The sequence below is a fragment of the Andrena cerasifolii genome, chromosome 9 (assembly GCF_050908995.1).
Source record: "Andrena cerasifolii isolate SP2316 chromosome 9, iyAndCera1_principal, whole genome shotgun sequence".
NCBI classification, from domain to species: Eukaryota; Metazoa; Arthropoda; class Insecta; order Hymenoptera; family Andrenidae; genus Andrena; species Andrena cerasifolii.
The window spans coordinates 12,998,458-13,013,455 of NC_135126.1; the positions used below are offsets into that span (position 1 = coordinate 12,998,458).

At 50.7% G+C, this 14,998-nt stretch overlaps 1 protein-coding gene across 3 annotated transcripts in view; it reads left to right on the forward strand.

The window, feature by feature from the left end:
• Scgdelta (sarcoglycan delta) overlaps positions 1-14,998 on the forward strand; it is a 215,685-nt gene that overhangs the window by 42,565 nt on the left and 158,122 nt on the right. For 2 of the 3 annotated variants that reach the window (XM_076819864.1, XM_076819866.1), the window contains exon 2: positions 7,633-7,821. In XM_076819864.1, the coding sequence (XP_076675979.1) occupies positions 7,633-7,821 (189 nt within the window). Of the gene's footprint in view, positions 1-6,111; positions 6,337-7,632; positions 7,822-14,998 lie in introns of those variants that run through there. The other variant, XM_076819867.1, reaches the window with a different exon arrangement.

Genomic DNA, 14,998 nt, shown 5'->3' on the forward strand with positions numbered 1-14,998 from the left:
CGCATTTGCGGCCGGCAATGCCCTCCGTGTACATGTTTCTTATATCTCCGATTACGTTGTTCAATTAACATTCGATTGCCGTTATCATACGCTATTTCCGTGGAATATTAATTACGACGAGGACGAATTCATTGCCGTTAATAACCGCGATGCGTTTTCATCGTGCTGGCCTGCCAGCGCGATTGAGCCCCGGGAGCGCATAGCCTCTCGAGATCCAAAAGGATTCGGCAATCAGTGATTCGAGATATCGTTTGGCCGCCGCGCCGCTGAAAGGGGAGAAATCTCGCCTTGGCTTCATTATCCTGACAATGGTCGAGGTCCAAAGCGCGGCCCTTCACAGTCATCTTCCGACTCGGAGCTATAGCTAGCTTTACCCTCCTCCGCCCCTTTGCTCGCTTACCCCTCGAGCACCGAAAACCATACAGGCCTCTCGTACCACTGGCATCTCTTTTCCCTCTTCGTCGGGCCGATGCACGCATAATAGCAGCGAAGCTGTGCGCCATAAAGCGGTATCCCATCATAAAGGCCCTCTTCAATCCGAGAACGAGGAGGGAAAAGGAGAATCGGAATGAGAATGCTCTTCTTACCCCTTTTCTCCAGTCACCGTTTCCGCCCTTCGTCGCTCCGCTCGCGCTCCCCCGGCCTCTCTCGCTCCAGCCAAGGAATTTCTGCCGGCTTTCATCCCTCGCCCTCCGATTACGGAGGTGTGGCGCAGGTTATGGCCTTACTCGAAGGAGCCGCGCTCTCGCGAAGGTCGAACGAAAATGAAGGCAAAGAGGGGAACGCCGCGCGGATAAAAATAACGAGAGCCACGGCGAAACACAAGGGAATTCTTGATCTTTTAGCGAGCTGACGCTTTTAATTCACAAGGACGCTAGGCGCCTCCTCTTAATTGTGCCCCGCCAGCGCCGCCATCGCCCGCCGACTCCTCTAATTCTGTGTTTTGAAGTTTCTTCCTCCGGGCGGCAGCTGCTTCCGCAGTTTTTCATCTGAAAATTTTCTATTTTCCGCCGGCCCCGGGAATTTTCTGCAATTCCCGTCCCCCCCTATCTCCACCACCTTCATCCCTATCGTTTTCTTTTTTCCCCCGCCCCCTCTGAGTGGGCGAGTTCTATTCAGCCGACGCGCGTCTCGCGTTGCGTTTTAATTCCGGGCGATAAAAACTGTTCGAAGCGACCGCTGCCACTCTCTGGAAACCGTCAGACAGTAAACCGCGGGTAGGATACAATTTTCAGCGGTATCGCGGACCCCGAGGCCGGGGGAGGATGAATTTTTACGCAGGCAGGATAGCTGGTTGGCCGGGAATAAATTCAGCCTTGATGGAATCGGTATCTCCAGCCAGGCTAACCCGTCGGCGTAAATGCCACAACCTTGTCCTTGCCGTGTTCGCGGCCCGTAATAAAAGATCCTGGGGAATTCGCGGAGGAAAGACGAATAGGCGCGTATAGCGACGCGAACGGCAGGGCGAAGGGACCGGGGAGAAGAAACCTCCCCTGTTTCGCGGATGGGGACAGACTTACGAGCGGCTTATGTTTCAATTTGTTCAACCTCGAATAAAATCGCGTTTTACGAGACACCGGGACACCCTCGTCCGCGGCCGTGGTCCCCTCGAGTTTCCTTCGCGAACACCATTTTTTCCTCGTTAATAGACCCCCTCTCTCACCCTTCGAAACGTTACGGGTAACTACTGGAAAATCCAACGTAGCTGCCCCTGATTCCCGCGAGCCGTTCCTGCAGCAATGTGGCGTATTAATCCGCGTGCTTCGTTACTCGACGGTGAAAAACAGATTTGCGATGTTTGCCCTGGACGCGGATTTATTTTCTTCCTGGGGATTGTTTGCCACAAATGATTCTCTAGGCATGCACCCGATGACTGGGAGTGTTTCGGTTCGCGGTGCACGCTCGCGAGAACGAGGAATTAGTTCTACGTCCTGAGATCTCCGACTCAATTTGCCGGGATCGGGTGTAACGTATCTCGCGTATATCTTGCTGGTTCACGGAGAATGGGGGATAGAAGGAAGGGCGAAGGTGGAAAGTATCCGGGATCCGATTCTTCTGGAAATCTCGTGTAGGGAACGTCGTGGATCCTGCTGAATTCCATCCAGCGAAGTCCGACTTCTCGCGGTTGTAGGATTCACGGGATCGGAAACGCTCAGCGTAAAAGTGACTATCAAACTTTATCTGGCGCTGGCAATCAGCCGCGAGAGGGCTATCGCGATTGTCCCCCAAATGCAAAATCGAGATCGTTGGCAGCCTAGAGGCATTCGTGTCCGGAGTACTTCCGTCTTCCCCTGGCTGGCAGCGCGTCGCTCGAGATCCGTCGATTTCGCTTCGGGTCTACTTTCGTACCGACGGATCGAGACGCCACCGAATTCGCGGAGAACAGTCAATCAATCCTGCCGAAGGATCTCCCTACCGCCCACCCTCCCTCTTGTCCCGTCGTTCCGCTGTCTTTCTGACTGCACGGCTGTAAAAGCCTCGTGGACTTTGGGGGAAAACACGAACGTGGAATGGAAGTAAGAAGATGAATACACGGGACGAGAATAGCCTGGAAAGAGAGGCGGCCGGGTTGCAAAGGGGGAGGAGGGTCGATCGCACATTTTGCGATTCCCATTTTCGAAGCTGCATTGTCTCAGCCCCTCCGACGAGGATCGTTTCGTTGCAATCGGCTTGCTCTTCTTCTCCCTTGTTCCCTCGATCCCGATTACTCCAGCATCACTCGGCCCGTGACTTAATCGATCCACCGTGGAATGAGTGTGCACGCTTCACGGTAGTCGATCGAACCGACGCAAAACCGTGCACTCAGTCTTCAACAGGTACGTGTGCCGTGATTTGACTAACGTACGGGAGAGGGTGGGGGAGGAGCGGATTTCGAAAAGAGGATCACGGGTCCCGCGATGCCGAAGAATCGCGTGGTCCTACGAGCAAACAGAGGGGGATCGATGCGGAACAAACATGCCAGTCGAGGCGGAATAACAACGAGACGGAATAATGACGTGGCGAGCGCGTGCAGCGCGTCTCCTTTCCCTCCTTGCGCACTGAATAAATGAAATGTACCTAGCGCTGGGATGTCCCATTTGAAAGAATATCCCGGGGAACGGCCGGATCAGAGCCTGTTTCGGTTAATAGAATCTGAGACGGGGGTAACGATATCGAGTCATTCCACGCGTAGTCGGACACTTTTCGGAGTAACATTTCGGATTTTGATGCAACTTGGATATGTTGTAGTATTTAGGGGTATATGAACATATCTCGAAGGATTTTTCGAAATGTCAAAAATTGTGGATGTTACAGCTCTTTGAAATATAGTGTTTACTATTTTTCCAAGAATTATAACTGTTGAACTAATAAACTGATAAAAATGACGTTTTGGGTGCTTACAGTGCAGATATAAGAGTACCTAATAAAAATTATTTCACTTAATAAAAACGAATATTTGACCATTTATTTAGTAATTGTTCTAAACAAATGCAATTTTATAGTTGAAGGCACCTTTTTAAAAATTTGGAAAAAATAGGAGGATAAAGCCCTGTTTTTCCTCTTTATGGTCATGTTTTGAAAAACGTGGACGTTTTAAAATTGGCCAAATGAAAATTAATTGAATGTAATTGAACGTTTGGATTCGTTTTTATTAAGTGAAATAATTTTTATTAGGTACTTTTATATCTGCACTGTAAGCACCCAAAAGGTCATTTTTATCAGTTTATTAGTTCAACAGTTATAATTTTTGGAAAAATAGTAAACACTATATTTCAAAGAGCTGTAACATCCACAATTTTTGTCATTTCGAAAAATCCTTCGAGATATGTTTATATACCCTTAAAGACTACAACATATCCAAGTTGCACCAAAATCCGAAATATTACTCCGAAAAGTTCGACTTCGCGTGGAATGACCCTATCGCGACGCCCGTGGAATTTATTAAGTGACCCCGGAGATACGATCCTCCGCAAATATGACACTTGTCGCGCGCCGACGGAGCCACGAGGATGGGCAAGTAAAACGTGGATGATAATGCGAGAGAAAGGTGCGGGCACGGTCCGCAGCGAAGGACGCGCGAGCGGTGAAAACAGAAAGTTTATGGAGGGTGGCGAACGGGGGAAAAAAAGTCGCAACGCACGCACACGCCGGCGGCGAGGGAGGCTGTCGCAATATCGCCCGCGCAATTTTCTTGTTCAGGTGACAATCTTGTTTATCAGCGCGGCGTTAACGGTTATTATTTAACGGTCCCTCTGGATTCGCAGAGATACACGCACGGTGGTTAGAGACTCACAGGGTGGAGGGGAAACGATCTTGCGTCTGTGATGGAGTGATTTGTAGATTGCAACTCGATACACTCCGGAAGTCTGGTTTAGGGTTTGAAGCAGTTGTAAGGAGCTGAGGGATGAAATATTAATCGTCAGGTATCGTGTTACGCTTCATCTCCCAAGGAGTCCTCTTCGATATTCCCTCACGCTACTTGTAAGTGGAACTACCTCTCTTCGTCGATCTATTCGAAGTTTCTTATCAAGATGCGCGTTTAATTTCAGTGGCAAGCTGGACTAACGCTATGCTGCGTTCCATATAAGAGTGTACCAACGCCCCTACCGATTTGCGACCGATCTGCGTGGTCGTGGCACTTTCGCGATTGGTCGTAGCACTTTCCCTGCCGGTTTACTACCAATCAACAGTGTATCCCTGCGCGAAACGAGTATGCTCTAATGTGGAACGCTGTGTAGATGTTCGTTGCTCGCATTATGTCGTCTAAAGGAGCTTATTCGTAGAGGAAGAAAAGAAGTTCGGGGAGAGAGGGACGGCACAGTAGCGTAGAAAAGAACAGCGATAGACGAGGATAAGGGACGACGAGGAGGCGAGAGGGGGATGTAGACAGGGGCTGTTTAGAGGGAAACGAAAGAAGAGGCTGAGGGAAGGACGAGAGATAGTTGGAACGGAAAGGAAAGTGGGGAAATTGGGAGGGAGAAGGCGTCGGTGCATGCGCAAGAATTTCGCACGTGAGCCCGCGAATCCGCGAGAGGCTCACCTCGGCTGCTAGACGTCCTGGCGGTTCAGTGTCGTGCGCGATTTCGTACGCGTCGCTTGCCAACTTGCACCCGTGACGGGGTTGATCGTGCGGCAGCGATCCTTTCGATCTCTGAGTCGCGTCGACCAAGTAGAACAGCTCGCAGGATCATCGCGAACCGTGCACAGGCAATTTGCTCGCGAGACAATGAGCGAGGAACGACACGAGAGAGCTATTTTGGCATTAACTTACAAGAGCCACCTGAAAAAGAGCTCTTGACTCGACGGTCGATGACGTACCGCCGTTGAGAACGAATAGCAATTAACCGGAATGCAGCCTTCCAACGACCCTGCGGTAACGACGCGAATAAAATATCAAACGGCCGTTCTGCCGTGAGAAGAGGGAGGGGAGGAGGGCGGAAAAAAAAGCGGAATCGAATAGAGAGGCGCAGAGGAAACGGGGAGGGAAGTAAATTCTCTGGGGGGATTGACGGTAACGCGTTGGTGTAATTAAAATCGGTAGCCAGTACGGGCTCGCGCAGCCGGTCGGCAGAATAAATTTTCTGACAGATTAAACCGAGCCTGCCGCGGCAGTAATTTCCCCATTAGCGGAGGAACAGTGGTACTCGTGATTCTCTGCCAGTAAACTTGGACTTCTCGCGGCAGCGGAACTTGGTCGGACCGTACTGAAGTTTCCGACAGACCGAAAGATACGAGATCCGAAGCGAGGAACAGTTGGAATGCAAACTGGGAGCTCGGGGCGCCGCGATACGGCAACCTAAATCGATTACACGGTTATCTGGAGCCCGATAAGATCGCTGGCCGTGGTCATTATCATCCCCATCATCGTTATTATCGCGCGAGTATCGTCCAGCCGCGGGAGTGAACGCCAGGCCAGGCCAGTACCTCGACGGCTTGCGAGTAGCCGTCGAACGCGGCGGCATGTGGCGCCCGTAACGAAAGTCCTGTCCGCTCTACGTGCCACACTGTGGAATCCCTCTCGTAATGACTCGTAATTGCGCGAAGGAGGAGTCGACGTCGTGCTGGAACGATTTAAGGAACACCTAGCGCCACCCACAGCGCCCCTCTTCCCCTCCCCTGCCGGCCATAATGATTAGGTGCACGCGACTTCAAGGATTACCCGGTTGAAGTGCACCGCGAGCCGGGGATAAGGGATAAGGGATAACGGTGGACGTATCTGAATACGGTACGCCGACTTGGAGGTAGCTGTTATCGGCGTTATCCGAGCATCCGCCGGTGTGTCCCGACTGCAAATTACAGATCGACCGTGACGTTGTTGCCGCGCCGAGAGGATTCACCACGAGATTTAATTAAGGGGTACGTGTCAGTTTGGCGCCAGCACCGCATCTAGCCAGCCTTAGCCTAGCACCGGGCTCCATTTTATTCCCACCGTTCATTCCTTTTCGTTCCACCCGCTCGTCCTTCTTCCTTCATCTGGCCCCGTCCCTGCCTTCGCCCTCCTTTTTACACTTTCTCGCGTCGCGTGTCTGGTCGGGTCGTGGTCGCGCATCATTCTCCTTAATGCCCGTCGACGACCCGTAAATCCCACTGAGAGACGTACTCTACGCTCCTCGCCACTTCTTCGTCCTCCTTCTCCGTTCACCCTTGTCCCGGAAACGCTTGTTCTATCGCCTCTCTCGCACCCGTTCCCACGGCTCGACGAGCTTTCATCCCCGAGCTAACGAGCTCGATTACGCTCGTCGGATTTCTTTACGGCGGCGGCGGTGTTCTCGGATCACCGTGCTCATACGTCCCTATGTCGAATCCGTCGCGAGAGACGCTTTCCAGATTTCGCGCGCTCTAACCGCGTTCCGGGCAAATTTCGCTCGTCTTCGCTATTTTCTACCCCCCTATCTCGTTTGTTTCTTGGTTGACCAAGGGGAGCAGAGAGAAACTGAGGCGGAGAGAGAAAGAGAGGAGAGATAGAGAGAGAGAGAGAGAGAGAGAGAGTGAGAGAAAACGGCGGTGTATTAACGCGCTGCGGTGAAGTGTTGTAATATCGTTGTTAACGGTATTTTCGCGAGCGCGCGATAACAACTTTGGTAGTAAAACCAATATATATTCCTGGCACGCCCGCGATGCAATTAATTCCGTTATAGAGACACAGGACGGCATTACGGGAAATTATCAAAATGCGCCACTTAAATATTCGTCGTCGGAAGGCTTTGCGTTTAAAAAATACATGGCTGCCTTAATGACGTGCTGGAGCTTCCCTTCGTGGAGGTATGTGAGAAATCGCGCTAAAACTCACTAATACCACTCGAAATTGCGCGTGCATGGAGCCCGAATTAATAAGAGTAACTCGTAAAGCGGGGTCACGGTTGAAAGACGCACACTTGGCTTGGGATTCCTTCGGAGGTATTCATCATATCCCGTAACAGGCTTCGTTAAACTAGCTGAATTTGTTTGAATTCACCTCACAGTCAAACATCCTGCGCGTAATTGAAACTCGCTGAAATGGAGTTTCACGTTTCCCTGGACGCGCGCATATGAAGTCTCTTTTTTTTCAAAAGAGTTCCGCGCCTTTTTTTCTTTTGTGCCTGGGGGGGGGGGGAGGGTTGCGAATGAAATCTCGCGAACCGACGATCATTTCCCGATTCGTTTCGCTTTCAGAGCACCATGGACACGTCGCCCACCTTGAGTGTCGGCGGGTCGAGGGCCAGGGCCAGGGCCGCTCTTCTCACCACCAGCGGCACCGGAACCGGAAGCACCGATAGACGCGTCGTCTTTTTAGCAAGTCAACCGACCATCGGGACTAGTCACGAGACCAAGACCTGGCCGCACCATTGGTCCCCGCACACGGTGAGTCCTGTACAATTTCACCACCTTTTTTCAGCACCAAGTCTCGTTTCCAAGTGTGCAACGCAGCGTGGAAAATACATTTAATCGTTACGAGTAAATATCCAGAAAGCCATTATTCCGAGTACTTTCGGCACGCTTAAAAGTGGTCAGTTCAAGGGACCATGCCTCGAGGACGCAACTCGAGCGTGCACTTCGCGTCGCACACGTGGAAACGTGACCAGAGGTCCTTCACTCTTTTCTTCGCGAGAGCTGGCCGAGCTCTCTCTCTCTCTCCCTCGCTGTTGCAAGTAATTGTTAGCATCCTCGACGGAGATCCCTGGTTCATGGCTGCGTGGTAGGGACTTGTTTACGGAACGTTAGGCAAATTATTTTCGGCAGCGAACAAGGCCGGGGCGATAGTTGAATTCGTTGGGATCCGTTCGAACGGGTAACGAGACACGACGCGACGGCGGGCTGTAAATTCTGATTCCATAAAATTGTTTAAACGGTGCCGCGGAGGGACGCCCTAGGACGTACGCGCGACAATTTCGATCGGCGGCCGCGACTTTTACGAGGCGCGGCGCGGATTTACGGTCCGCTGCATCTAGGTCGGGCGGCGCAATCAAAATTAGAACGAATGACCTATCGACACGCTCTGGCCGGCATAAGCACTTGAATGCGCGCACGGAAATATGCGGCGTGCGCCGTGTAACGCGCGACACACCGAGATGGATGGCGGAACTCGATTGCAATTGATGCATGGATCACACTCGAGATCGCACGCACCGGCGAGGGTCCACGATACGACGATGCGGCCTCGCGACGCGTCGTACGTATCGCAAGGGTTGTTCTGTCCCTGTTCCCCGTTCCGCCAGAGTATTTTCACTGCGGCATGAGAGGTGTTGGCAAAGAGTAGTAAAGTTCCATGTAGATTGTGAACCAGGACTTAATCGTAGCATTTCACGCGGAAACGGTTCTCGCAGTTTTTTGGTGGAACTGAACGAGGTAATTTTCCGATATGAGTTGCACGCGGGTTCGACGCTCGGTCAGGAGAATTGGTACGACCTAATTTGATTGTATTATTTTGTAGCAGGGGGGTGATTCAGGTCTTCGGAGTTGAGTATATCGCGTTCAGTGTATCGTATGGTTGGGATGGCGATGATATTGATTCGCCTTGGTCGTTTGTATCTATTCGGTGGACACGATCAATTCCGTAGGAAGCCTTTCTTGACTTTGGTCATACGAGTGGTCGGTTTCCGAAACATATTTCGAAATCGATCACGACGTGGTAAAAGGTAGGATGCTCCGGGGAGTGTAGTACACTTCCTCTGATTTCAGTCCCTCTTTCCCGGATGGGATTCATCCAGGAAACAGGGGATAAAGCAATGGGTGAAATGATTCACGTTTACTGTGTCCTCCCGTCGAGGAAAAATGTACGTCGTTACGGGATGATGTCCGATACGGTCATAGAAAGCCCAGAATCGTATTCTGGCGAAAGAATGATCTCGTTACGAGTTCACGACGAGCGTCATGGTTCGGAGAGGTCAATCTTGGCCCGTGCGTGAAGCTTTATGGGCACGTTCCCTCGTAACTCGACCACGGTATAGGGTGCCATCAGAAGTCTCTGCTTAACCCATACAGAAATTTGCATAGTTATTCGCCGAGGACAGGATGAGGGTTGTTATAGGTCAGCTTCGAGAATTCCAAAGGCAAAATTACCCCCGGACCGGAGGAATCGCATTTCCTCTCCTGTCGGCCTCGCCGGCAACGTCCTCGAATCGTTTTCGAAGGAGTTTTAATGGCGATTTTAGCGAGTGGTATCATTGGCTGTATCAATTTTTTTAACCGCGCGCTCACTATAATTTGATGTATGCTGGCCAGTTTTTGCGTCGAAACCAGCGTGTTATTCAATAAACGCGGTCGGTGCACTTTTATTTCGCGTACCACATACCTAGAAATGCAATGAATTTCCAAACGCATTTTCGCCCTGTATAGAAAACATTTTGCGCGGTAATAAAGGTATTTCTGTGGCTTGCTGGAAGGGGAAACGCAGACTCGTAGCGGCTAGCGAAATAAATATATGTATAACGGAAGGCTAGAGGTAATAATTTTTCAATCTCTCGAACACGTAATACCTCGTGCACCGTATTACCTATCACAAAAGGGTTAGTATCATTTGTCCGGCTGCACGAACACCAACATGCTAAGTAATCAGTGATTGATGTTGCCTGCCAAATTCAGTAACATGGTGGATCCTTCTAATTCTGCAGGTAGGAGCATATTCTGTTAATTGGTCATTAACCGTGCGATTGTACGCATCGGTGAAGTTATTCACAAAGGGCACTCGTTCTAATCCTACAGGAGAGAATAATTATACCGGTTCGCGTCGAATATATAGCTTTACCTTTCCAGAAATCGTTGGCGAACTGACCGCAGTTCTCATCTGCTCGCCCCATCTACTCCTTTTTTTCTGCGAGATCTACCACGAACGCCAATGAAAGTTCCGATTCCCACGGGTAAAAATTTCTGAGTTTCCGCCGCGGACACGAAGTTCGCCGCGCCGATTTCCCTACGCTGTAAATCAGGATCGCTCGATGACATTTTTCCACGAGCGTTCTCTTTCTCTTCCTACTCTCCTCTCCGTCCCCCTCTCGTGTCTCTACACTAGATTCCTCCTCCCTTTCTTCCCCGTTCGCGGATATTTTTTCTTCCCCTTCCCATCCCCTCTAACAATCCTCCCATATCTCTTTTTTCCTCGACCCTAGGCTCGAGACTTTTCCTCGAACTCCCCCCTTCGCTACCATTCCCGAGCACCTCGTATATCCGCCGACGTCCATTCGTATTCCGTGGCCCCCGCTATATCTGCCGTATCAACTGTTTTGTCAGTTTTCGCCGCGACCGCCGGATGAATGGGACTTCTTCTCGAACTTCTTTCGCCTCGTCTCCTTCTCGTTAAAATTATCGGCGGCCACACCTCGCCCGCTGTCCTTTGCGAAGCATAGCGTGCGCGGCCAGGTAATGCAAGAATAATAATTCGGGCTTTGCGTGGAACTGGAGGGAGATATCGTCGTCCGATAGCTTTGTGTCCTCACAATCATTCATTTACCTGCCCTCACCAGCCGCTGATGCCGTTGAATTAATCAAATTTCCGCCGCCTTTGCGATCCACCGCCTTCTAATGGATTATCGAAGCACTCCAGCGAAGATCCAGCTTCGCTTCCAACCCCCAAGTACAATTTCGACACCGCCAGTTGAAATTTAATTGATGCTTCGCCGGAGACACTCCGTCCCCTCAAGCACGCGAAAACGTTTGGAGCCCGCCTACTTTTCCCGTCTATAATTCAGTGCGCGTCACTCAACCGAAACGAAGACTTGCTAAATTATGAGGCAGCTGAGTGAAAAAAAAGGATCACGCGTCAAGAGAACGTTTGTCCTCGCACTCCGCGGAGTGCCTCGCTTACACGTACAGACACTGAGACGCGCGTACTCGGCGAGGAAAGTCGGAGGCAGAGACAATGCGAGGTATACTCGAGTTGATCGACCTGCTGCAATTTCGGCGGGGGTGGGGCGTTGATATATCGGGGCCTATTTATTTGGATCTTGGTCGAACGAAAGGACCGTCGCTGTTCCCCGTGGTACGCTGCTTAAGTGGCGGAGCTACACGAACTTCGGGGTTGACAAGGAGACCCGGGGACAAGGGTGCTGAATTAGTGCCACTCGAGTACAACTCGGCGAGATTGATGATTGCCAGTCGCGCTGCACCCCTCCGGCCCCTGCACGCCGTCGCTGGCCCCCCTACGAAGGAAATCGACGTTCCGTTGCAGATCGAACGTCACACCGTTATTGAACCTTTTAGAGAAGTACAATTGGCCATTTAATGGCTGTCGATCAAGCGACGCGGCACTTCGGATATTATAACGGTGCCTGGTCATTGGAGCTACGGGATACACTCTTCATAGTCGAGTCAACCGACGACGCCTGGAAATATACCGTCCTGGGGAGCAACGATGAACGCAGGCACCGATACCGTCTGATATATTTCCCACGACGAGGAGCCTGTTTGCTCGGCTCAATGAATGTGGCGAGAAACGGAGACGTCCAGCCTACCACGTCTGCGAATTATGTACGTACCGATAACAGTGGCCATGGTAGATACTGTTCTCCGCGTGGCAATGAATTTGCCATGACGAGCAGAAAGATGTTCACCTGAAATCAACGCACCTCGCGAGCTACGTAAGTTGCGAGGAACATGGACGGCCTTCTACAAACGGACCCGCGTGGTAGGGCTGTGCGAGGATGGCCGGTCTGTATGATGGAGTAGGATAGGGGTAGATTTTGCCTTTACATTCATAAAGAGCCGCCTTCCGCACAAGCGGATAGGTTTTTCGAGCGGAGTTGCAAGATCTTCAAGGGCGGAAGCCCAGTCTCGGAATGGAATTCTTCGGCAGCCGAGAATACGCGGAAGCTCGCGCTCGGACGGCAAGGATCCAGCCTGGTAGAATGAGTTGGCTTTGACCCCCATCGCCCTCACCCCCCGAAGCAAATTGAAAATGGGAATTGGTCCTTTGAAGTTCCAGCAACGACCCGTCCATAATCTTCTTAATAACTTTCCCTCTCTCTCTCTCTCTCTCTTTCACCTTCGCCTCTCGTCCGTTCTTCTCAAGGATCTTCTTGATTCTACCGGACTATCTCTTTCCCGGAGATTGCTCGCTGCATGCTTTCTTAAGGTATGTACCCTGCTACCGGAGGGTTGTACGCACTCCCCGGACACACCGACCGGAATCATAGCCCATGGTTGTAAACATTCTGAACTCCTTTATTAAGTGAATGGAAAAATCCTGGGTTTGCCCGGCCGAACGTATTCATATTTGAATACGCGCTGATATTTCCGCTTTGAAGGATTTATACCTTCGGTTGATTAATTTCCGTGGGACAGTTAGTCTGTTCGAAATAAATCTACAGCGGTGGTCCGTGGCAGATATGAAAGCTTGTTGATGACAAAAATATTGCTGTGTACGAGTGTGTACCTGTGTGTCCGTTTGTAATTACCTATGTAATTTAAAGATGGGGGATTCGTCGATATGTAATATAAGTGACAAAGACAAGCTTTTATACTTTTTAGCAGGTATTTCCTTTTCCACAAACGCAGCTAATCATTCCCCAACAAAGAACGCTCGATATTGGCGGAAGGTGTGGCACTGAGTTGCCAATCTATTTGATCGGGAACTCGCATAAACATCAAACGCCAACGCGCAGCCTTCTTGCATTCATTGAGCTGGCGGGTAAGCTGAGCGCGCGACAAACGGTTCAAAGTGATTTATTAATGGGTTCTAACGTGCGTACCAACCAGCCGCTGGTTGCGACCCTCTTTCGCGCATACACACGCGCCGGGCGTACTTAAAAGAAGTATTTTTTAACGAGCGCAGCATTTCCTTTTTACCGCTTTGCTAATGACGCAACGGCACCGGTGGAGAAATTAAAAACGATTTTGCCTAAGAAATGCTTCCCTACAAAGAGCTAAGCGTGCACCCAATGCGGCAAGGAATGGCGGATCGGCCACAACAGAGATAATCCTCTTCATTGTTCATGGTTCCATTCGAACTGATCGACAGGAAAGATTCTTCGAGAGGACTCTCAGAATTCCTCGCTATCGGATTCTGCATGGAATTAGACATTCTAATGACTCAATTTACGATTCAGCACGGGATCCAGGGATTTTTCCAGCCCGGCTCCATATTTTATTCGATCAAACGTCAACCTAGAAGCACCGCCGCGTCGTGTCTCCACGGAGTTTCCCACTCCGGGACCTGCGGTCGACCCTTTTTCTTCCCAGCTCCGTCGCGAAAAACTCGGCTGAACGTAGCCATGCCCATGCACGTCTCCCGATGCAGCGACAATAATAAAGCATCCAGCCGAGGCGAAGCCTGGAAAATAGGCATCGTAAACGGAATTCATCGCTGGCGCGAGCTTGTCGTTAACGTAGCAGGCTATTACGTCCCGCGGCTACCTCTTTCTTTTTCTCTTGGCACGCATAGAATGTCCAAGTCCGTAGCTTCTAACTCTATTCGCGCAACGTTACTTTGTTCGAGTTCGAAGGGGGAATATTACTTTTCTTTAACGTGGTTGAGAGTTAAGAGGTTGATGCCTGTCTGATTGAATTATTGCACCCGAGTTTTAAAGGCAGTTTTAGCGATCAGTCACGTTGTTCATCTCGCTCGATTCCATATGGTTCGTTTTGCGATTGGATTGACGAAGAGTTGATCAAGGATATCATTCGCCGAGATAGACTGAAATTCGAAGTAGCTCGGCCGCGTTTGAGTTATATAGTTGTTGATCACCGAACCAGCGCCACGGTATTTTCGGGAATTTCCCGTGAACGCACCGGCAAGCATCTCCAAATATATCGTGATCCAGCGCATAACTAAGCACACAGGAAGTGACAGGAGGCGCGAAGCGAAGGCTAAAGGAAGAACGACAGGGAACATCTGCCGCTCCCGTATCGCGGTTAGGCAGGTACGAGCGAATCGTTAATTTCATTTAGCGCGAACCACGAATTCGATTAACGTCGCGCCTGACAATCGAAATGATCGTCGACACCTCGACATTGGCTTCCATCGAAACCGTTTCTGCTCTCCATCCCCGCGTTGTCTGAGGGCTTCGCGTTCCCGATATTCGTAAAACGGTTCTAGAGAGACACGCGGGTTCATTCGATATTGTACACAGTGATGATCAAACATATCAGTCGTCCAACTGATCACCCCTCGGATACCTGGAAAGTCCAAATGTCGATAGTTCCCATTAATCTTCCCACAAGAGGCTGGCCACTGCTTACTTGCACGCTCGGCAATTGTATTCGCAGATAACTTTTACTTAAGGATTCTGCAAGAAAGCTCTACGTTTCGTTTGGAATTATTCTGACACGCCACCCCGATTACTTAACGGCGGAGAATAATTGCCAGTTCCAGGAAGACCTATCCACCTTAAACAAGGGTTAAACAAGCAACAAGAAAAACCGCACGACGAGCTATTTGCGCGGGTTTCTTCAAGCGTATCCGCTCCGGTCTCCCTCAGAGACGTGGAGAGAAAGAGAGGCGTGTCGATCGACGCCGTGCTTGACCCCGGAAGACAGGTCGTTAATTTTTTACACGTCCCGGGAACGGGGCTGCAATGCAAGCCGCCGGCCCCCTTTCACCTGCCGT